This window comes from Sphaeramia orbicularis, chromosome 5 (assembly GCF_902148855.1).
Source record: "Sphaeramia orbicularis chromosome 5, fSphaOr1.1, whole genome shotgun sequence".
NCBI classification, from domain to species: Eukaryota; Metazoa; Chordata; class Actinopteri; order Kurtiformes; family Apogonidae; genus Sphaeramia; species Sphaeramia orbicularis.
Genome location: NC_043961.1, coordinates 17,872,147 through 17,896,717, shown reverse-complemented (window position 1 = coordinate 17,896,717; position 24,571 = coordinate 17,872,147). Strand labels below are relative to the sequence as shown.

The following is a 24,571-nucleotide window of genomic DNA, read 5'->3' as shown; positions in this document are numbered from 1 at the left end:
TTAGCAACAAAACTATTGGTTGAATTCATACCGAATTGGGTTTATAGATTGCTGGTGACCCAGAGTAGATGTGTTTACATTTTGCGAGAAGTACGTCAAAGTTACATTTATTTATGAATTTTAAAAATATTTTTTCCCCATTTACTTATAAGGGCCAAAATGTGTCTATGTTGACATCGGTACATGTATAGACATGATGACATCAGCTGGATCGATGCAAAAATAAGCTACAATAAATGCAGGGGGGTTTGTTTTTTTTGTCTTATTTTGCTTTTCCTCTTAATGCATCATTTTTATTTCTTTCATTTTGTTGCATTTTTTCCAATCATTTATGTCGTATTGAAGATTTCATACTTATTACTTTTCTCTAATTATTGCATTTTTTTTTTTGGTCATGTAGTATGTTTTATGTTGTTGGATCTTTTTCGTCTTGTTGTGTCACTTTTGTTGTGCTTTTTCTTGTTGCATCTGTATAACGTTCTCACAACATCATTTTTCTTCTGTATTTTCATCATATTTCATTTTTCTTTTAGTTGCATGATTTTTGTTCTTGTGTCTGACTTAATTTCACTTTTCTACAAAAAAAATTAGATTTTTTTTTTTCTTTTTTTTTCCTGGCATGTGTCAATGATTAACAGTAACGTTGGTTAATATAAATTATTATTATTTTTTGTGCTAGGTCAAATGTTAAATGCTAAAATGTGTCAGTGTGCATTTTGTACTCACTGGGTAGAAGGGTGTTGGTATAGGAATTTAGAATTATTTACAATGCGTTGATTTTAGTCGATGGGTCAGAATTAAAAAAAAAAAAAAAAAAAAAAAAAAAAGGCAAAAACGAAGAACTTTTTCATTCCTTAATTCAAATTGCAAAAAAAATAATATGACCTTTTATAACACAAAGTGCAAAGTGTGCATAATACGCTCTTCTGGATATTGGAAGGTTGACAACACGATGAGTTCCTTCAGGTTTATTTTGGATCTGTTTTACATCTTTTATTTTTCCACCAAACCTCAGATACTGTCCATACTCTGGTTGTTACAAAGCTGTTGTTGATCCACTAGGTAAATTCCAAACCTTTTTTGTCTACACAAACACCTGTGTTCCTCCTGTGGGTTCTGTGGTTTTTCTTCAGGTTCTTAATTTTCTGAAGGTGTTGAATGTGGCCTTCACCTGCTGTTTCCACACCTTCCAACACCAGTTTACTGAAAACACTCACCTGCAGCTCATTAACACCATTAACAGTGGTTTCAACATCAGAAGAAAATAAATTGACACTTGATAGTCCACTCACAATTAATAACAGAAGCTATAAGTGCCATGAATAGTGGTAAAGCACTTGGACCAGATGGGCTGCCAGTAGAATTTTATAAAAAGTTTAAAAATAAGTTAATACAGCCACTACTCAATATGTTCAGAGAATCTTTTGAACTGGGTGTTCTTCCTGCATCATTAAGATTGGCTACAATTACTCTTATTTTAAAACCTAACAAACCTCCAACACAGTGCTCATCATATAGGGGAATTAGTCTCATGGGATGCGATTTGAAAATATTATGCAAGGTGCTCTCCAAAAAACTAGAAAAATATATGCCAAATTTAATCATTGACGACCAATAAGGTTTTATTAAAAAAAAGACAAGGTTACCACAATATCAGACGAGTTTTAAATATACTATTTGAGAAACATGATGCAAAAGATACAGCAATGCTGGCAGTGGATGCATGTGAAGCATCTGACAGAATAGAATGGAATTATCTTTTAAAACTACTTCCAAGATTTGGATTAGGAGAAACATTTATTCAGTGGATTAGACTGTTATATATAAATCCTACTGCACAAATTCTCCCCAATAATAATATTTCAAAACCCTTTAATCTACAGTGTTCAGCTAGACAAGGATGTCCATTGTCCCCATTACTGTTCACTTTAGCTTTGGAACCTTTGGCCGTTGCAGTAAGAAACCAAGAGGGAATATCAGGTGTCAGTACTGGAGGACTAAATCATCTTATTTCATTGTTTGCAGATGATATAATATTTTTTCTGACAGATCTTAAAAATGCCCTTCCCAACTTGATGAGTTTAATTGATGAGTTTGGTGAATTCTCTGGCTATAAAATTAATAACACAAAATCTGAACTTGTGTTTCTGAATGAAAAAGACAGGAAAAATCCCACTGTAAACACTGAATGTACAATTGCCCCAGATGGTTTTAAATATTTAGGCATCAAAATCACTCCAGATATAAACAAAATAGTTTCTACAAACTACAACCCCCTGGTAGAAGAAGTCACAGCAGTGTTAAATCGATGGTTAATTTACCCATATACATGATAGGGTGAATAAATATTATAAAGATAACAATTTTGCCTAAATTTTTATATTACTTTCAGACAATTCCCCTGCCATTACCACCTTCTTTCTTTGATAACTTAAACAAAGTATTTAGTCAATTCATTTGGAATAATAGAAAGGCTAGACTGCATCTTAAATTACTATACATGCCCTATGACAGAGGAGGCCTTCAAATTCCAAATTTAAATGGTACTACATGGCAGCACAACTAACATCAGCTTCACACTACTTTTACACAAAATCACCCCCAGCCTGGGTACACATTGAGCAACAGTCTATTCCAGATTTACCGATATGTAATTATCTTTATTCCGCAGATTTACATAAACTGAAAAAACAAGCAAAAAACCCCTTCTTGAACAATACTATTATTACATGGCACACAGCGCACAAACATGTGGGAGAACATGTAAATATGTCCCAGTTTACACCTTTATGGAATAATGACCAGTTTATACTGGGCAGAAAAGATGGAGGATTTAAATTATGGAAAATTAAGGGTATTCAGGCAATTAAAGATCTGTATAGCGATGGAAAATTGCTTACATTCAGTGATCTGTCTGAAAAATATAAAATTCCACCAAAGCATTTTTACAAATATTTACAGGTAAAAAGCTTTTTGTCATCTAGGTCTAAAGAAATTATGTGTACACCTAAATTATCATTAATTGAGCAAATGGGAAAACAGGGAGAGAAAGGCCTATTATCTAAATATTATAATCTGTTTTGGTCAAATTGGAAAGATTCAGCAATAGGTATATTGACAGCATGGAGAAATGATATACAAGAAGACATAGATGAAACAGACTGGAACGAGGCTTGATTGAAGGCCCAAAAACAAAGTATAAATACACGACTTAAGTTACTACAATATAAATGGTTAACAAGGGTTTATATAACCCCTGAAAAACTCCATTATATGTCCAATCATATTCCTGACACATGTACTAAATGCCAAGATAATGAAGGAACTCGTATTCACTGTCTATGGGAATGTTCAAAGATACAAAGGTTCTGGAAGGAGGTCATCAATTGTATGTATGAGGTGTTTAACATTAAGATTCCATTTTGTTCTAAACTTTGGATAGCTACTGGGAATATATCCTGAGGATTTCAAACATATTAAGAAACAAACTAAAGTGTTGGACTTTGGACTGTTACATGCCAGGAGAGTAATCACTTTGAACTGAAGAGCATGGAAGCTCTGATAGTGCATCGGTCTGGAAAGACAGACTTATATTACCAAAGGAAAACTGGAGGAATTTGTACAGTTATGGGAACCTTATATGAACATCATGATATCTGAAAAATAGGGACATGTCATTCAAATTGTCATTGTTTAATTTTATTTATTTATTTTTTTATTATCATGACTGCTGTATTTTAATATTTTTATCATTAATGTTATTATTACTATTATTAATATTTTTTTTCTACATATATGTACACAGTTTCATAAGAATATATGTATGTTATATATGTGTGTGTGTGTGTGTGTGTGTATACATATATATATATACATATATATATATATATATATATATATATATATATATATATATATATATATATATATATATATATATATATATATATATACATATATATCGTTTGGTGCAAGTCTACGTGGTGTGAATGGGTGTGTGTATGAGTGATTATGTTATTTTGATTCATGTTTGCTATGTAAAACTTAAACACCAGTAAAAATATTGTGAAAAAAACAACAGTGGTTTCAACACCAACATTCAGTCATCTTAGTAACGTCAAGTTTAACCTTATTTTAGCCATAACAGCATAAATAATATGAAAATCACTGAATAAACATATACAACCTAGGAGATATAGCAATATGAAAATGGAGGTTCTGATGTTAACCTTCTATTATCCAGGTGAGCATATTATAGCCTATCCAGCCATCTGGTTTTTTCAGTGTATTCAATACTGAGAAAACAGTCTGGAACTGGGCCAATCACTGTGAAATATGCACTATCTATTCTATACCGACCAATCACAAGTTTGGGGAGCAGGTGTTTCACAATGTGTCATACACACCAACTTCTTTTTGTCACAAGTCAAAGTCAGTTCCAAGTCTGCAAATCTCTTTACAAATGCTGTGGATTGTTTACTTGATTCAAAAATAAGGACTGAATAACAGATTAAACCCTGTATTCTCAAGTTTCTCTGACAAAAGTGTCACGTCCATCTTATCTGTGATTGGTTTACTCTGTGCCTGCCCGCCTTCATATTTGGATTCAAGCTCCAAGATTCCAGACGGATTTCTCATTGAGAAAGACAGATGGCTGGTCAGGCTAAGCATATTAGGCACCCTTTGCACTCCATGTTATAAAAGGTCATATTATTTTTCACAATTTGTTTTAGGTCACAATTCAAAAGTTATTCATTTTTTATTCAGTTTTTAAATTCTGACCCATCCACTAAAATCATCACATTGTAAACAATGTTAAATTCCTACATTAACACCCTTCTACCAAGTGAGTACAAAATGCACCCTGACACATTTGAGCATTTAACCCTAACACAAAAAATAATAGTGTACATTAACCAATGTTGGTGTTAATCATTGACATATGTCAGGATGAAAAAAAAAAGAATAAAATTTTATAACGTATATTTTATTGTATCTTTTTGTATCTTTTTTCTTTATTTTTTACAAATATGGTTTGTTTACATTACAAAAATTGCATTAAAAGGGTTTAAAAAATATGACAGTTACTGAGTATTTGGTATTTTTGATTATGGTTCAAGTTGATGAAATACAAAAAAAAAGATAAGATATGTCTTTATTAGTCCCACAAGGGGAAATTCCAGGTTTACAGCAGCAAAGTATAAGCACCCAAGAGCAAAGAAGTGCAAAAACAAGATAAACACAAAAAAAATTGGAAAAAAGTTCTAAACAAACTACATGAAAAACATTCTGACATTATTATGACACTGCACAGATTATGTGCTTTTGGTGATTAGTGGCAGCCTCTGTGGGCGGGACACCAGAGGGTTAAGGGAATCAGAAAAACATCGACCATTTTTGTAAATATCCAACTGGTCATGTGTAAGAAAAATTAAAATCCTCATCTGTCTTGTTTCTTCACTCGGAGCCAAAAATCTATAAACCAGAAAGAGAATGATGTGACGTTTCAGCTAATAATTATCAGTATTGATTGACAGGTGGGTTTGTGTCCAGATCTACATAGATGCTGCTTCACAACGCCTCCACGCTCCAACGGCGACCACAGCGCCGATGGTTTATAAAAGCAAAACGGGTGCAGAGAGGAGTGGATTCATCAGAGGCTTCATTGTGGAGCAGAAAACAACCGACAGATGGTCTGATTGTGTTGAAGCGTCAAGTGTCTCACCTGGGCCTACGAACCCCCCTGGGCCGATGAACCCCCCCCGGGCCTACGAATCCCCCCCCCGGGCCCGATTAGGACGAGAAGCAACACAAATAAAAAACAAAGCAGAACAAGACGGCGTTTCACTGCACACCTTCAGCCGACCAGAAATACTCACTGAAGAGCAGACAGAGATGAATAAATATATACCTTAATGGATGGTAAACATCACAGGTGTCAAACATCATCTCTCAGACAGAACTACACGAAACTATGAATAGAGCAGTAAAAGAAAAGAGCGGACTGAGCTTTATCCTAAATCTGCTCTGTGATTGGATGGAGGTACTAAGTTATGGCACAGAAACATCTTAGACACAGCAAAACCAGAGGAAAACAGAAAATCCAGCAAGATGGAGGGGTCCCTAAATGCACCATCACACTCTGACAGATGATTGAGATGATTCTTTCTGTACCAGTATTATGTTTTCTGCATAATTCATTTAAAATACACCAGCTATTGATGACAGATGAGGCTGAGAGGTCAAAATTTCTGTAGATATTAATCTTGATGAGGTACTAAACCCTCCTCCTGGACATCAGCGCTGACCAGTGAAATGATCTTTGGTCCAGCTCATCCATCGTCCAAACAGCATTAAAAAGCTGCTCAGCCGTCTGCAGATACTCATATCACACACATCTCACAAAGGTTGAAAATGGACCTTGATAAGAAACGAGATTAGACATGATCGATCTGTAGCTGCTGCAGAAAGTCGACATGACTGACAGGGCTGATGGTGAGAACCTGGAGAAACGACGGCACATTTGTTCTGAGCTGATACGAAGACGATCACTGTAAAAAGACTCAAAGAAACAGCTCTTTTTGGTTCAATTCCAATCTGTTTTTTTTTAATACATTTTATCATCAACCCAACCCCGGGCCTGTGATGCTTGATGCTGAATGGACTGTTTGATTGGTTCTTCAGCTGCCATAATGTTAAAATGTGGTTATGATCAGGCTCTAAAACGTGGTTAGAGGAAGGGCATAAATTATAATATTCAAGTCAAGCTGTTTTTATTCACTACAATAAACAACTGTCGACCAGATGGATGACGTGAGAACCTTTCAACACCCCACGAAGCCTGGATGCATTATGCATAAGCCCTGCCCCCACCATGTTTATTCTATGATCCAAACTTAAAGCTCAAAATACACATCCAATATGTTTTTCCCAAATGTGATTTCTTTTAGATTTATAGATAGAGTTATAAAGTAACAGTCAATCACATCAAATTGATCCTGTATGATCAACAGGCAAAGGGGGTTTGCTTAAAAATTAAACCAATGCCTAAGTATGTTAAAGCTGTAATACCCCATATGGCCACTGGGGGCTTCAAAAGGTCCTGGCATTGACTTGTAATACCCCATATGGCCACTGGGGGCTTCAAAAGGTCCTGGCATTGACTTGCATTGAACTTCCCTCTAAAAATACGAAGTCAGTAATGTTTTCCAGGACTCATTCTGGTCTCATCTGTTTTATTTGCATACTCTAAACAGTGATCTAAACAGTCCATCTGTAATTTTTTCTTCCATCAATCAGACGTCAGGTCCAGTAGAAGTGTTGGTATCTGCTCAGAGTTTGATGGATGCATCTGTACCTGAGTTTCGGTTTATTTCCTAAAACACATTCTCCCCAACAAACACCTCCGAAATAGTCCACAGGTTCCAGAAACAAAATGCAAAATGATGTTTACTGTTAGGGCTGCACGATATTGGAAAAAACTGACATTGCAATTTTATTTACCTTGCGATATATATTGCAGTATGAAAAAATACTTAGGAGGATATAATAGCTGTGTGGTGCTGACGTAAATGGTCAAACAAATTAGTTGTGTTACCTCTTGTGTCAACAGGTGCAAGGCACTATCAACACAGAACACGTGTTTCAATATCATCCCTCTTGTAGCTGAAACAATGGACTCTATGCACAGCGTCACTACTTCCTGAACTTCAGGTGGGTCCTTTATTTCCTGTCTTTCATTATTGGACACACTGATTAATCCAAATGTGCCTGCTACTTCTTATTGTGACTACTAATTAATTAGGCACACCTAGATTAATCAGTGTGTCCAATAATGAAAGACAGGAAATAAAGGACCCACCTGAAATTCAGGAAGTAGTGGGGCTGTGCATAGAGTCCATTCCAGATAACTGATGTTGCTTTTGTTTTTGGCACCAAGTCTTCATTTTCGGTGATTTTCTCTTGTTCATTGCTTATTTTTCAATGTTGTTACCAGCGACTTGCTCCATGTGCAGAGGCATGGTCTGCTTCGACAAACTGATTAAGAACTATTGTGATTGGTGGGTCTTTATGCGCAGTGTGTGTCAAGTACCCAGGTTGAAATTAGATGAGAACATGTTGAGTTCATTTGCCTCCTACATTGCAGGACCTGTGATGTAACTATTGCGCACATGTACATTGCGATGACGATGCTCAAATGATATATTGTGCAGCTCTATTTACTGTATTACCAAGTCCATAAGTTAGCATTTAGCATTAGCTCCCCTCTGACCCATCAGGCTGTAGTTCCTCCCCTTTTGTCCAAATATGGTCACTTCTGGCTCCAAAAAGCCAACATGGCCATATCACAAACTACTGCCTCATAACAGAACAGAAACCTCTATCACTGATCATGTACAGTCTACAGTTGTTAGTTTATCTGTTCCTGTACCGTTCCACTTCCTTCACTGTCACTTATTCATTACACCTGTAGTTTCTTTTCTGCAAAGTTCCCCCAACTCCCCTGGTCATCCCTCCCGTGGCCATCCTCCCCCTGGTCATCCCCCCCGTGGTCATCCCTCCCCCCTGTCATTCCCCCCTAGTCATCCTTCTCTCGGTAATCCCTCCCCCCAGTCATCCCTCCCCTGGTCATCCTTCCGGCTGCTGATTGATTGACAGTGATCGTTTCCTCCAGCCATCGGAGGAAACGCTTCAGCCACTGATGGATGAAATTAGACGGAAGTGAAAGAAATGAGGTGCAATGATCTGCTCTGGACTGGAAGTTAAATTTAGTCACTTCACCCGGTGTTGTCCAGCCTGTGGTTTAGGAGCAATCAATAGGACAGACCTGAGAAAATGAATCTTTTATTAGAATGAAATCAGAGTGGTTCAGTGTAACCTGAAGGACTGAAGCAAAACAACACTGAAGAAACCATTAGAAAAGTCTGTACAACCCAGAAGAAAAGGAGGAACTCAAGCAACACTCCTTCTACACTGGACAGAAATGACATCACAACATTCTAACTCTTCTGTTTGATGAGCTGAGCATCATCACAACATCTGACCATGAATGTCACCACCATAAAAAGAATAAAACTAAACTACAAAACAGAATATTATAATGGTGCTGTTGGCTTTACTTCAGTCTGACATGTTTTAGGATCTGATTAAAATGTAATAAAGCCAGTAACATTTTGGCAATAATGTATGAAGTTATTACGTTATAGAGGGTATGCACATACGTCACTCCCCCCCAGGCCACGCCCCTTTAAATCAGACTGAGTGGCAAAAACCAACCTGCTCAACATGACGGAGTATAGCAGTAAACACAGCGAGACCGGGAAAATGTGGAATATGAAATTAAATTAAATTAAGGACAATTGGACTGGACATGGATCTGTACGAGCTACCAAAGAACAAGGCGTCCATGAACATTGACACGTGGACAGAAATCGCACATCCTGACATCCAGGGTGTAGGGGATCATCACTATTTTTACCTGAAACAAATATACATGGTTTCATCATCACTCACAACCAGGGTCCAAAACTAGGGCTCAGAACCAGCTGATCCAAAGTCCATTTACAGTAGACTGTGTACTGACCCCAGTGAATATATGCATTATCTACTGGTACTGAGGAGATTTATGTAGAATCAGTATCAGATACTTTATACAACAAAGATACTACTGCTGTGGACCAGCAGGGTACGACTGTATTTCAGTAAATTAGGATATTTTTCCCACCTGTTTTTAAATTATGACATTATTCTTGTCATTATGGCTTTATTGTCAGAATATGACAACTTTAATCTCATAAACAAATGACATTTTTTTAAATTATGAGGTTTTTTTTTTTTTATAACTACGACTTTATTCTCATAACATTGTGATTCTTTTTGTATTCGACTTTATTCTCATAAAATTACAGGTTTTATATGGATATTTTATGACTTTATTCTCATAGTGACAAGTGTTTTTATTTTCTCATGTGGCCCTAATACGCTGTTGTAGTTTTATTCTGCAGTTCCCCTGTATTTGAAAAACTGGGTTAGCCTCAGTTTCAGTTAGTTTACTAATGATGTAGGAGCACAGGGTTCATAATCACAAAATGAAGGCAAAAACCATGAAAGATCTGATCATGAAACCAAGAGCTTCGCTAAGAAGTAATGTTAGCCAAAACAATGCGTAATTTAAGGTCTGATTTGACCCAAAAATACAGCATAAATGAATGTTACCTGACACCAAACAGGATCCACAGATGTAGGTTTGGTTTCCTGGATTTGTGGACCCATCTACTTGTCTTTTCTTTGTCTTTCGGTGCCTGTAAAACGATAGCTCTGACTGCTTTTCAAACCTGTTCATACAATCAATCGCACAACAGCTCTTCTCCATTTTTTTTTAATGAAATATTGTTCTTAAGTTTAGACTGTACTGAAGCCAACGCTGCTACTCTACTCCCTCTTTCTTCCACTCAGTGGGCGGAACCGCGGTGACTTCTGCCAGCGGTGATGTCACATGCATACCCTCTATGCATGTGGCCCCGCCCCCAAGAATTCCAGGGAATCTGAAAAGTCCAATCCCCCCAACATGAGAAAATTTTCAAGAGAAGTTTGGGGTCGAGGGAAAATTTTTTACCAGGGTAAAAAACATTGGCTACTGGTGAAATTATTCTCTGGTGGCACAGTATGCAAGTCAGATTTCAGCTGCACTATAACCACATATCACCACTAGGATACACCAAAGCACATACACCACTATTTTAAAACATGAATTGAAATTTAAATTAAAATAAACAGTATGTTTTCGGTCATTTATTTTTTTATATGTAAATTTTGCCCGTCCATCCTTCAAACGTGTACATTTTTCTACGACTCTATTGTCAAAGTCAGGCATGTCCATGACAAATGTCTTTTCCACTGATGATATGGACAATGCATTTAGACTGGGGGAGTCCAATATGTCGATCGCAATCGACTGGTAGATCACGAAGGCAGAACAGTTGTTACCGCTCCTGCCAGGATTCAAACCCGGTCTCATCAAACTCAGTAAAGTTACCAACGAATTGGTCTGCAGATGGTTGAGGTCTATGAGTAGGAACTTCCTGACTTAGAGTGACCTCAGGGTCAACACTTCTATCTAATGAATAAACCTCAAGCTCATGTAAAGTCAACCTCCAAATGATGAATCCACACATACCTGTAACTAAATATACTTTTTTTATGTTTCAGCTGTTATTTTCCACCTGAGAAGCTGAACTTTACCCATCGACCACCATCACAGATTAATGGATCCATCTCTACCAGAAGGTTCATGATGACCTGACAAGCCAAAACAAGACCATCTCAGAAGAGAGATGCCAAAAATTATGATGGAGACACATAAATGTAGCTGAGTCTGATACAAGACCTTGTAAAACCATCAGAGTATGTGTTTCATGTGGTGCCTTCTCTGTTCTCCTGTGATTATTCCCTGGTTCTGTCAAAGAAATCTACTGGAAAATGTTCCTGCTGTATCTGTCATCTCATCATCCATCTTTCAGTGAATACCTCTGCTGCTGAATCTGCACCCAAACATTTAGAAAACTTTCATTTAACATCTACAGCCTCCATCATTCACACAAAACTAAGACAATCACAGGATGTAACAGGATGAGCAGGTGTTCGAATCTGTGCTTTTAGTGATGAATGACTCTGTTTTTACCTCTAGTCTGACTCAGCTTTCCTTCCTCCTGTGTCACCTGAATGAATTCAGTGTGGGAGAAAAATGATAAATTGTGATAAAGGTGAACACAGTGGGGGGGGGCTCCGAGGCCTGATGATGGGAAACTCAGATGTCGTTACTGAAACTGAAACTGTGATTCCCCGTCGACCTTGGCGTCTCCAAACCTCCACAGGCTGAACAGGATCTGTTTCAACTCTTAACTCGCTTCCAATTAAACTCCCGCTCCAATGTGCCAATGCGCATGCAGTATGTTGCCATGGTTACAATCTTGCATGCTCACACAGATCGTTGGGTGAATCCTGCTGCTGACTGGCTCTGGACCGAGACCAACGGGTCCAATCGATGGGTCCAGCACCAGATGGACAGGCTGATGGACAACCTGCTTTTCCTGCTTGCACCTCAGTAGCACACACCAACTCACTGGCTCCGCCCCCATACACCGCCTCACTGGCTCCACCCAGAGCCCTCTAAAGAGAGTTATGACATGCTTTGATGTCGCCGCTCCGGTGATCACATGGTTCATGTAAGCCTGAATAGGTCCAAACAAACCAAGCGCTCCCATGTTATTTAATGGGAGAAACAGCAGTGAGCATGGTAAATCTCCAAATAAACCACGTACAACCATTGTGTCACTACTGTATGTATTGCTGTGTGTGTTATACTTTTGAGTAGTGGGGTTGAACACTGAAAGGAGTGCATTTATTACTTTGAAAACTTACATTTTGGGGGGAAAGGTTCATGTCAGCTTGGGTAGGCTGCTTACATGTGTGGTGCTAACTTTACAAGTTCATTCATTCTGCAATTGTACTGTACTCATAAGGAGAGAGACAATTTATCATTTTTAAGTTTTACTATTATAGGGCTGAGGTACAAGCAAAAAACAGTGGTTCGCTGTGAACACTGTGTGTCTGCCAAACTCTGCTCTGATAACACACACAATACGATGTTAACCGGGGAGAGCATAGCAGCTAACATAGCATGTTAGCGTTAGCACAGACGCTAAAGTCATTAGAAAAACTCAACATTAGCAAACTCAACAGAATTCTTATAGGATGAGTCAGATCTTACAAACACCAAGTGATAGAAGTTTTGCTTCCTTTAACTCATGAATAATAACTTTAATGAACTTTTATTGGCAGAGCTCAGCTCTACAGCAACTCTCCTCCTAATTAGCACGTTACCTCAGCTGACAAACTGAACCCAACACCACCAGGTTTGGCAAAACAACTAAAATAAAACCCACTGATAACAAAATTTGTACTAGTGTTACCTTATCGTAAAAACTCCATAATTTGTGGTTATAATGATTAAATCTCAACAGCTGGACAAGTCAGCTAGTGTACTATAGAGCTACAGATGAAAATCTAACATAACAGTTGTTTAAGATATACATTTAACCCTAACCCTTACCAAAGACAACTGAATTTACAACATGAATGTCCGATAATACAGGAAATACACTCGATAATTTGAAAGATGACGATATCTTATTATCTTACCTCTGGAGTTGCTAGATCAGCTGCAATAGAAATGAATGTGCTCCATCGGAGTTACATTCACTGTTTGGAACTATCGGCTCCTCCATGACCCAGAAGAAGGTGCATATTTCTTTGACAACGGGAGTCTATGGAAGTGTTGCGACTATGATATATATTGAGGACTCTTGCTCCACCAACAAAGGCCTATAGTTGCTTCACTAATTGCTCATTTATGTTCTTTTCTTCTTTTTCAATTCTTTTTAATTTTTTTTTTTTAATTTTATTTTATATTCAAATTTTCCATTATTTTTATATAGATTTGTTCTATTTTAAACTAGAATTTCTCAATCTTTTTTTTTTTTTTTTTTTACAGATTTTGTACTCACATTTTTCAATTTATTTATTTTTTTATTTTGTATTTTTTACTGATTTTTTTGTTTTGTACTAAAATTTGTACAAAAAAATAACACCTGACAATGCGAAATCTGTGTTCCCAAATGTTGAAATGTGTTCATGTGCATGATGGCGACCCACTGGACAGAAGAACATTCTTTTTCAAGATTAAAACTTGTACAAAGTAAATAAAAAAATAAATTTTCAAAATTAGTTTCATAGCCCAATGGGCAGCATGGTTTGAACTGTCTTTGACTTATGTTCATGGAAAATGACATCCTGAAGACCGCTGACTTCAATCCAGTAATAATTCCTGTGAGTGGTTGTGGTAGGGGTCCCAGTTTACTGCTCTGCCCAGGGGCCCATTATGAAGTTATGACGGCCCTGTTACAACACACTCAGTTTAGTTGATCTGACACGTAAGAGTTTTTATGGTTGTTTCACATATGAAATGTTTCCAAACTTTGGACCATTTGTTTCTCATAGCTTTGTTTCAGTGTTATCTACCACTGCCCCTTCTGTTACCGATCATTTATGCACATGTGCAGTCAGTGCATCAAAGATTTGAAAAAAGTCAGATGTCTCACTCTGAGCTCCTTCAACTGACTATAGTCAAACGTGGTTTATTATGGGATTGGATACACACGATGATGTCACTAATGACCTGTTGTTGCAGCCTTAGTTTCTATGTGAAAACAGTGTGTGTTTCAGTTGTAAATGACATTTGAATTTTGTTAATTTAGTTTAATATATTTTGAGGCTCCTCACTGTACTTCAAAAAGACACAAACGCTAAAAAACTGAAGCAGCAGAACTTGTGTCACCTTTGACCCTGTCTGTTAGGGGATCGGACTCAGTGATTCCACTAAATTATCTGTATGATTATCAGTGGTGATCATACTTCATTCTACAGTTCAGTGTAAAACATCCTCAGGTTTAGTTCAACAGTTCAGTACAGGAGGGAAAGCCCCTCGCCCCCGCCACCACCGCCGAGCTTGTTTCATCATCGTCCCTGGAGTCGATTCTCCAAAGGACAATGTCGTGGAAAACAGCGAAACATGCTGACACTGAAACAACAAGGCCTTCGGTGAAGTGACATCTCCACCCACTGAATCACATGGCACGTAAACAAGTAACATTGAACTGAGTCTGACTGGAACCACAGCGCCACCTTTGGCTCAACCTTATTTCTACATATTAACCCTCTGGTTTCCTCCCATAAAGGTCCTTCTAAACCTAAAGCACATAATCTGCACAGTGTGATAACAAAACATTACACTGTGTGTAGTGTTAAGAAAAATTAAAGTTTGTTTTTAACTTTTTCTTTTTACTCTTTTTTTTTGTTTTTCATGAACTTGATCCATAAACAAAAATACCAAATACTCAATTACTGTTAAATTATAACCCTTTAAATGACATGTTTGTAATGTAAACAAACCATTTTTTGATGAAAAAAAAAAACATTAAAAACTTTTTTTTCAATGAACTACATAAAAATGTGATTTTTTTAAAATTATGTTTTCATCTTGTCATATGTCAATGATTCAAAGTAACTTTGGTTAATATATATAATTATTTTTTGTGCTAGGTCAAATGTTAAATGCTAAATGTGTCAGTGTGCATTTTGTACTCATTTGGTAGAAGGGTGTTAGTCTAGGAATTTAACATTGTTTACAATGTACTGATTTTAGTGGATGGGTCATAATTTTAAAAATCATACAAAAGTTAACAACTTTTCAATTCTGACCTAAAACAAATTGTGAAAAACAATATGACCTTCAATAACATTAAGTGCAAAGTGTGCATAATATGCTCACCAGGATGCCAGAAGATCAAATAATGTGTTTATTTCACAATAGAAAACACTGATTATTTAACTCAGGAGTCTGGGATAACGAAGGTTTTCTAAAGTGAAATAAACAGCAGCAAGTGATTTAATGCTGCAGAATATAAACTGTCCGAAGTCACAGAAATTAAAATGTAGTCATTAAATAAATAAATAAATAAATGCAACAGACTGACTTGGATTAAACATATTTCATTCATTTAGATAAAACATTACTAATACCAACTAAGGTTTAATAATGAAAAGGTGCAAAAACTGATTTATTTTACTTCACTGACAGCAACTGATTTTGTTGCTTTAAGTTAATATTAACAAGTTTAATGAGACCACGATGATTAAAATGTTTCTGCTGGAGCGGTATTAATTCTTCTGAACTACTGGCAACAACTGAAAAATGGTGACAAAATGATGCTTAACATTATTCCATTAATTTAGATCTAAAAATTAAATGAAATGTGTAATCAGTAAATGTAATTATGTTTGGGAAATATTTGCTAATTTTTTACTTCATTTGGTTTTTATTAAATATTGAGGCTGCATTAAGAAAATTTAGCTAATTTCATAAAAAATACATTATATTTAATATTCACTTATATGAAATGAACTCAGTAACTCGTGCATATGTTTTACAGAGCTTGATTAAAGTTCCGTTTAATATAAATTAGGGAATATAAAATGTGTCTATGAAACACTGAAAAGGGATTTTACTTCAGGTTTAAGGTAGAATTTAGTTTTTATTGAGAGGAGTATACTAAAATAAGAGGAGATTTATTGGAATTATTGTTCTAGAATCCAGACTTCTCAGAAAAAACCTGAACTTCAAGTGACAGAAAACCTAAAAAAAAAAACAGAGTCACGTACTTTAACTGTGTCTCAGAGGATTCATTTACCCATTGTCTAAATGTAGAGTTGATGTATTAATGCTTCTGTGTATCTGTGAACCGTTACAGGTAAATGCTGCACTTTCCTCTGACCTTGTGACAGACGTGGAAAACGACAGTAACCATAGCAACCGCACATGTCAAACAGGATCGAGTCAATCCACGCTAACGTTCATCACACGTTTGAGTAAATAAACAGAAGAAGGTTCAGTTTCTTCACAGACACTGAATCCAAGTCACTTCCTGGAAGCATCCTCACCGGCTGGAGGCGGTCACCATGGTAACCGGCCCACCTCACCTCTACCGGCTTTAATACTACTGTCGCCCTGGCTGCTTTGCATTATGGGATAATTGTGCAGGAGATGCAGGAGAATTCACTGGTCTGATTCTTAAAAAAACATCACCTGCTGGTGAACATGACAAAAATGATAAAAGGTTTTTAATTTATTTGCAAAACTTACTAAAATGAATAAATCACTAAAACCAGTGGCATTTTCTTTAGTAAACCAAGCTAAATGTTAAAAAAGAAAAACCATAAATAAATTACATACTGCTTTTGTTTATGTAAAGAAAAAAAAATTATGTCAGAAATGCACTGATGATACTTTTATACTTACGTGATTAAAAATGTATTGAATTAATTTACTATTATGAGCTCATTACACTATTTGTCTAAATCTACTGAATAATGAAGTTTGACTCAAACTGAAATAAATAAGATTCAAATAAGTGATTAAAATCTTAATTAATTTTTGTAAATTATTTAAGAAATCTAACGTTGTTTTGAGCAACTATTTAACAATGTACTTTAATTCTGAAGTTGGTTTTATATTAAATATTTAAGCTTGTTACATACATTTTAAAACACATTATAATTAGTATTTTACAACTTTAAATCTAACTTACTTCAACTTCTGTTTCTATATATTGTAAACTATATAGGACGGTTTAGACTCCGCCTCCGCTCTGCTCAGCGAATGAGGGAGAGAGCAGCAATGGTCAAACGAGGAATACAATGAATGAGGAGAGCGAGTAGTTTAGCAAGAAAAAAGAAATAGAGAAATAAAATGTGTTTGGCAGCAATTATGCTCTGAATCACACAATGACACAATGATAATATCATAAAACATGTTTAACGCAGCAAAACAAGACAAAAATAACAAGGAAAAACTAGAAAATATAGGCTGAGAATAAAATGTAATGACTGATACGAGAATTATTTTACAAAAAGGTTTCATACTTTGTCTTTAATGGAGTGATATTTTGCTTTTTTAAATGGAATTATGCATTTTCAAACATTTCCCTGTGGGCTACATAAACTGTAAATGCTATGCTTGGGTCTCAATTCATCATTAATTTAACCCCACAAGTCCATCCTCAACCCTATTTTTGAGTAATGACACCAGAAAGGTCGTTTTGAGCGCTGGCCTTTTAAATGCAAATGAGCCACTTCAGGCCCCGCCCCCTCCAGATTGTTGGCTGTGGTGCTTGGTCCCATTGAACCGACAACTGAATATTTTAGGTAATGGGCTTGAAGTTTGGACATATTTTCAGTATGGACTACAACCACCGCTGCTGATAAACAATTATGTTGCACTATGAGAAAAGTTCGTCGGAAGTCTTGACCTTATATGTGCAAATGTCGTGACGTAACTAGTTACAGACGCAACAAATAAAGCAGGAATTGAAATGGGTTGTAGAAATCCACTCAATTTTTGCCAGAATGAATATAAAGATAGCTTTGCAGCACCTGGAGGGTTCAAATTCAAACTTTTTGAACTAAATACACAAATAAATGAACCAAAGACTAAAAAAAGTGGGTTTAGCAAAATATGACCCCCTTAAAGCTGCAGGATCTGAAATCACTGTCCAAACCAGAAAAAATAAATAAATATACATGAATCTGATGCTGTTAAACAGTATGTGATTGGTCATTACAGCTGTCAATCATATATTTAACCCCTTCTTGTCTGGGAGCGCCTGTGATTAGACAGAGTCCAGAGGAGGGGGTAGGACTCTAGTTTCCTCTCAGACATTAGCTCTCTGATATTAGTTTTTCTGGTATTTTGGTATAGTTTTTTTTTTCTTTTTTCATCCTGGCATGTGTTAATGATTTGTTAATATATATTATTCTTTTTTGGGTTAGGTTAAATGTTAAATGCTAAATGTGTCAGTTTGCATTTTGTACTCACTTGGTAGAAGGGTGTTAATGTAGGAATTTAACATTGTTTATAATGTGATGATTGTAGTGGATGGGTCAAAATTTTAAAAATCAGACAAAAATGACCAGCTTTTGAATTCTGACCTAAAACAAATTGTGAAAAATAATATGACCTTTTATAACATGAAGTGCAAAGGGTGCCTAATATGCTCACCTGGATAAAGGAGGGTTAAAGTCATACTCAGCACTAAAACATCTAATGAAATGCATTAATACAGATAATAACGCACATAAAAAAATAATAAAATCAGCAAATATGTAAATATCTGGACGTTGGTGATGAAAACAGCTCCACCCACTACTTCCTGCCTTCTACTGTCGTGATTCATGGGATTTGTATTAAAAAGAAAAAACTAAAAGGGGTTCAGTCCATCTGTCCTTCAGTCAGAGTCTATTAAACGTCATTATTTTTTTGTTGGGTTGAACCGTTTTATCACCATATTCTGAACCTAAGACATAAAAGCAGCAACTCCACTGGTTCATCCAACACACTTTAAGAGTACTTCAGGGCTTCATTTCACCCTGGGAAAAGATGCTATGACCATTGTATTGTCCATTGTTTCCAATATGCTGATTTTTGTTTAAAATAATATGACCTTTTCTAACTTGAAGTGCGTAATATGCTCCCCTGAATACCGGAAAGTTAAATACAATTTGGTGAATTATGGGAAAATGACACAAAACACAGTCGAATACAACAGATTTTAGTAACCAGAGCTCATATTCCTAACGGTGTGCTAAACTTTTTTTTTTTTTTTTTTTTAAATCTCAGCGTCTCATCTTTCTGTTGTTGCAGTACCTGAACCCACCACTAGGACCCCCCCCCCTCTGAGCCAATCCCTCCACATCCACCAATAATCAGATAATGATCAGAAAACAAACAAGCAGAGGAGGATCTGGACACAGACCGAGGTAATAAGAGCTGAGCTGGAAGAGGGGTTTAGGGGTTTGGGGGTTTGGAGGGGCGGGGGGGGGGGGCAACCGGAGGTTTGTCTATGAACAGGAGATAAAACAGAAAACAGATGGAATGATGAAGATTCTACATGTGACAAGTGTTAAATGAACAATATCAACAAAGTGTTAAAGGGTCAATGATGTTTTCAATCATTGATAATCACATGAAAAGGAATACGTGGTTCTGGTTTTGTTGCCTTTCGTAAGTCTCGACTGTTCATTTCTGTTGATTTGCTGAAATTTATGTTCCTTTTTAGTCAGTATTTTTTTGTTCTTTTTTGTTATTTCATTCATGATTTTATTCATTCATATTTTAGTTTTTGTTCATTTCATTGAATATAGCAATTTTTGGTTCTTTTTGATTATTTTATTAATAATTTTGTCAATTTTTTCTTCATTATTTTGGCAAAATTTGGTTGATTTTTGGTCATTGTCATTTTTGATTGCTTTTATTATTTTATTGATTTTGCTTACTTTTAGTGAATTAATGTACATTATATTCAATATTTTGTATATTTTTGTTCTTTTTAATCAACTTATTAAGTACCTTGTTCACTTTGTTTATTATTTTGTTGCTAACTTTTACGCTTTGGTCATTTCTGTTCAAATATTTTGTTCATTTTTGTTGTCAGTCATGTTTTTCTATTTTTTAGTTAACAGTTTATACCGACAGATTGACATAGACCATGTTTATGCTAACTGCCCTGTCTTGTAGACTTTATCTTGGACATTTTTTTGCACCTTATATTACATATATAAACTGTTTGCACTGAAAAAGGAGAAGCTCTCCAATCGCGTTGTACATTCAGTATAATGACAATAAACGGCACTCTATTCTATTTATACAACAGAACAAAAATGACTTCTTCTTCTTCTTCTTATGTGTTAAAGTGATTGGTGTGAACCAGAACCAACTGATTTCATGTCTCTGATGGTGTAAAGTTCCATCACAATAAAAGGATGAGGTTTCAGTTTCTAACATAAGGTTTAACCATAGGACTAGAAGGGTTTTAGAGTCTGAACCTGGACACCTGTTGAACTGAACACCTTATTCAAATCTAATTAACCAACCTGAATCAGTGAAAACGTGAACCTGGAAACATGGAACTGAATATCCAACTCCTCATGTCCAGGTTTGTCTTCAGTCTTTACTTTAACCCTTTCATGCATGAATTATGAGAGCCTTAATCAAGATTGTTTTTCTTGAGTGTTTTTATTCCTCTTTAGGCATGAAAAAAAAGTGATTGAAATGTTTTTATGAACCTATTTATCATGGAGTTACAAAAATGTCCACTAGGCTGAACACCATTTGTTTAACTTTTGAAGCAAAGAAACATGTATTTACTGTCATACTGTGTGAAAACTATAAAAAAAAAAAAAAAATTTAAATGCTGCTAATCTGCTGCTAATGTGTTTTCTCACATTTTAACATACTATAATACTAGCTATTACTCAGATAATATGCAAAAAAAAAAAACCAAAAAACCTTTTTGTTTTAAAAGAAACTCTTCATTACAGTCTAATTGATTTACACTCAAATATGTTAGTGCAGATCAGGTTCATCAAGAACAGGAAAGTTACAGTAATAGTATGAATTTCAGTGTATGGGATGCTACATGAGTATCCACTGTGTTGGTTGATATGGAACTAAAACAACAAAATCCATGAATATACAAGAGAACAGCTGTAGAATAACTGTCCACTGTAGTGACCACTATGCATGAAAGGGTTAAATCTATTTGTAATTTGTTATTTCCCTCAAACTTCTGCAGATACTGATGGTTCGTAAGTATCCAACCTGTTGAGGATGAATCTGTATAAACCAGATGCAGGAGAGGAAGTCCCCCACCACCACCACCACCACCACCACCACACAAACACACATCACCACCACTGCCCGCCCCCCCAGCAGATGAAACCTACGCCCATGTTCCACAGACATCATGTGGACATTTATCCTGTTAATGATGGTTCTGCCTCATGTCAACCCCCGCTGGACCCTGATGTGGTCCAGACCCGGTGATGTGGCCCAGACCTGGTCCACGGTCCGGTTTCATCCCCTGCATCATGTCGACATGAAGCAACAGTTGGTGCCATGTTTCCAAACCTGTTGGACGCGTTAACCCTGGTTAAACCCGGTTAAAACCCGCTCAAACCCGGGTCCGGGCCCAGACCTGCACCGGTTCCGTCCTGGTTCGGTCCCGGTTCGCCGGTTCTTACCTTCTGCTGTCTCCGGGCCATGTCCGTGGGCTGTTTGGCGTTGAACGGATACGCGATGCAGCGCATGACGAACACGTAGAGCTGGAGCCTCTTCTTCCTCTCCTCCTCCTCCCGCTGCATCTTCTCCAGGTCCTCCTTCTCCTTGTCGCTCCCCACCGACGGGCTGTGGCTGGAGGGGCGTCCTCCGCCGCCGCCGCCGCCACCGGCGCCGCCGGAGCCGCTCCCTCGGCCCCGCGGCTGGAGCCCTCCGCCGCCGCCTCCGCCGCCGCCGCCGTGAGCGTCGGCCGCGCGGCCCGGGGACAGCCGCGCTCCGCCGCCGCCGCCGAGGCTCCGCGGAGCCGCCGCCTCTTTGCGCTCCACCTCCAGCATCTCCTCACCTTCCTCCTCACTGGAAGACGGATCCAACATGTTGGAGAAGAGGAAGGAGAACTGCAAAAGTAGGAGAAAGACGCTTCAGGAGGAGAACCGGAGGGGAGCCGGAAACCGGACTGAGGAGATCCACACACTGTTTCTCCTCAAAAGCAGAAAAAAACTGATATCGAGTTGGAATAAAGGAGTCGAGTCTCCGGCGTCCGAGGCTTTGAACTCCGCCAGGAGCAGCATCACACTGGGATTTATCCAGGGGGTGGGGGGGTGGGGGAGCAGGGGGAGGGGGAGGGGTCCATCCACGGTGCACAGGAGGAGGAAGAGGAGGAGGAGCCACCTGCAGGAGGAGGAGCAGAAGGAGGAAGAGGATGAGGAAGAGGAGTAGAAGGAGGAGGAGGAGCAGGAGGAAGAAAAGGATGAGGAAGAGGAGTAGAAGGAAGAGGAGGAGCAGGAGGAAGAAAAGGATGAGGAAGAGGAGTAGAAGGAAGAGGAGGAGGAAGAGGAGTAGAAAGAAGAGGAGGAAGAAGAGGATGAGGAAGAGGAGGAGAAAGAAGAGGAGGGGGAGGAGGAGCTGTCCGCGGTGCTGAATTTGACCCGCGGCAGCTCTGGGATCAGTTTGGACAAAGGTTGAACCACCTGATGAATTCTGATGTCTGGTCAGGACCGGTTAGGACCCGGTTTGGACCTGCTTCTGACCCGGTTCGGACCTGAACCCAGAGGCGATGTAACAGTCAGACATGTGATAAACCTGTTGATCAGAGGTTTTACATTGAGTGATCGATCATTGATTCATGTCATGATTCATGTTTAACGTCTGTTTTTTTTTTTTTTGTTTTTTTTTTTGTTTTTTTTTGTTTGTTTTTTTTTGGTTCAAAGTTATTAAAGGATTGAAACATGAAACAAACATGAAATAAGAGCAACACGCAGAAGATCAAGGAGAAAAACAATAGAATAAACGGACACATTCTCTGGTTTATTGATTTTCTTCTTCATTTCCTTGTTTATTGTTGAGTTCAGTCTGACTTATTCAACCACACTTAATAATATAAAGGCAGTTTTCTGAACATGACACGGAAAATTTCACTTCACTAAAGATTAAACCTTCTCAGCTATAACACTGAACTAAAACTCAAGGCAAAAGTAAATCTATATTTTGATTGATCCCAATAAAACAGTTACTTAAAACAAAAGCGACTTTATCTGATTAAATAGAGTCTGATTCAACATGTGAATCAAAGTATTTACATCAACTAAAAAACTGAGAATATGTTAAAGTCACAAAGTGAGCATTAAATATCCGCAGAGGAACAGACCATGTGACTGTGTCTGAGCAAAAAGCCTTCTGGGAAAAATACCTACAACTCAGACTTTAATTAACTCTGTGAAAACATTGAGGTATTAACCCTTAAAGACCTGAACATCCACCATCGACCAAAAAACGAGAGAGAGAGAGAGAGAGAGAGAGAGAGAGAGAGAGAGAGAGAGATAGATAGATAGATAGATAGATAGATAGATAGATAGATAGATAGATAGATAGATAGATAGATAGATAGAAAATAACAAAATAAAGGAGCAGCAAAATTAGTGACAAATTGAACAAAATGAGACAAAATTAATAAAAAGTGAACAAAATAGTTTAAAAATGGACAATAATAAACATAAGTACAAAATGTACAAAAAAAACAGATTGATTAAATATAGGAAAATATCTGATTTTCACTGGAATTTTTTTTTTTTTAAATACAGAGGACAGTATTATAATGAATGGAAATAAATCACTTTAAAAAGGTTAAAAATAGAAAAAAAATTCATTTGGGAACTTTGTGGAATCTGAAAGAGCTGTGGGGGAGCATAGACCACCTAATCCATCAGAATCATCTGTCAGAGGATGGAAGTGGATGGACTAGGGTTAAATACTGAGGTGGATGAAGATGATTGGAGGCAGGTGTAGGTCATCAGCCACTCCCACTCACACACCTGCAGGGAGAGAAACACTAAAGGAGGAGGAAAGAGAGGAAACAGCTACACAGGAAACAGACCATCACAGTGTGCATGGATCAGAACCAGAATCAGAGTCAGAATCACAGTCAGAGTCAGAATCAGAGTAGAATCAGAGTCAGAGTCAGAATTAGAATCAGAGTCAGAAGCAGAATCAGAATCAGTCAGAATCAGAGTAGAATCAGAGTCAGAAGCAGAGTCAGAATCAGAGGAGAAGCAGAGTCAGAATCAGTCAGTCAGAGTCAAAATCAGAGTCAGAGTCACATTCAGAGTAGAATCAGAGTCAGAGTCTGAATCAGAGTGAGAATCAGAATCAGTCAGAATCAGAGGCAGAATCAGAATCCTTTATTAATCCCGGGGGAAATTATTGTGTGTTACAGTCACTCTATTCAAGTAGAATAAAAAGTAGCAGGAAAGAAATTATCAATACAACAAAACTAAAAATATGAAAAAAAAAAAAAAAAAAAAAAAAAAAAAAAATAAATATATATATATATATATATATATATATATA

At 37.2% G+C, this 24,571-nt stretch overlaps 1 protein-coding gene across 1 annotated transcript in view; it reads right to left on the bottom strand.

The window, feature by feature from the left end:
* The window catches only part of cadpsa (Ca2+-dependent activator protein for secretion a), a 215,487-nt gene extending 193,223 nt beyond the window's left edge, over positions 1–22,264 (bottom strand). Inside the window, exon 1 of the mRNA XM_030133642.1 lies at positions 21,694–22,264. Coding sequence (XP_029989502.1) covers positions 21,694–22,101 — 408 coding nt within the window. The 5' untranslated portion in view covers positions 22,102–22,264. The remainder of the gene's footprint in view (positions 1–21,693) is intronic.
* Positions 22,265–24,571: the final 2,307 nt, after the last annotated feature.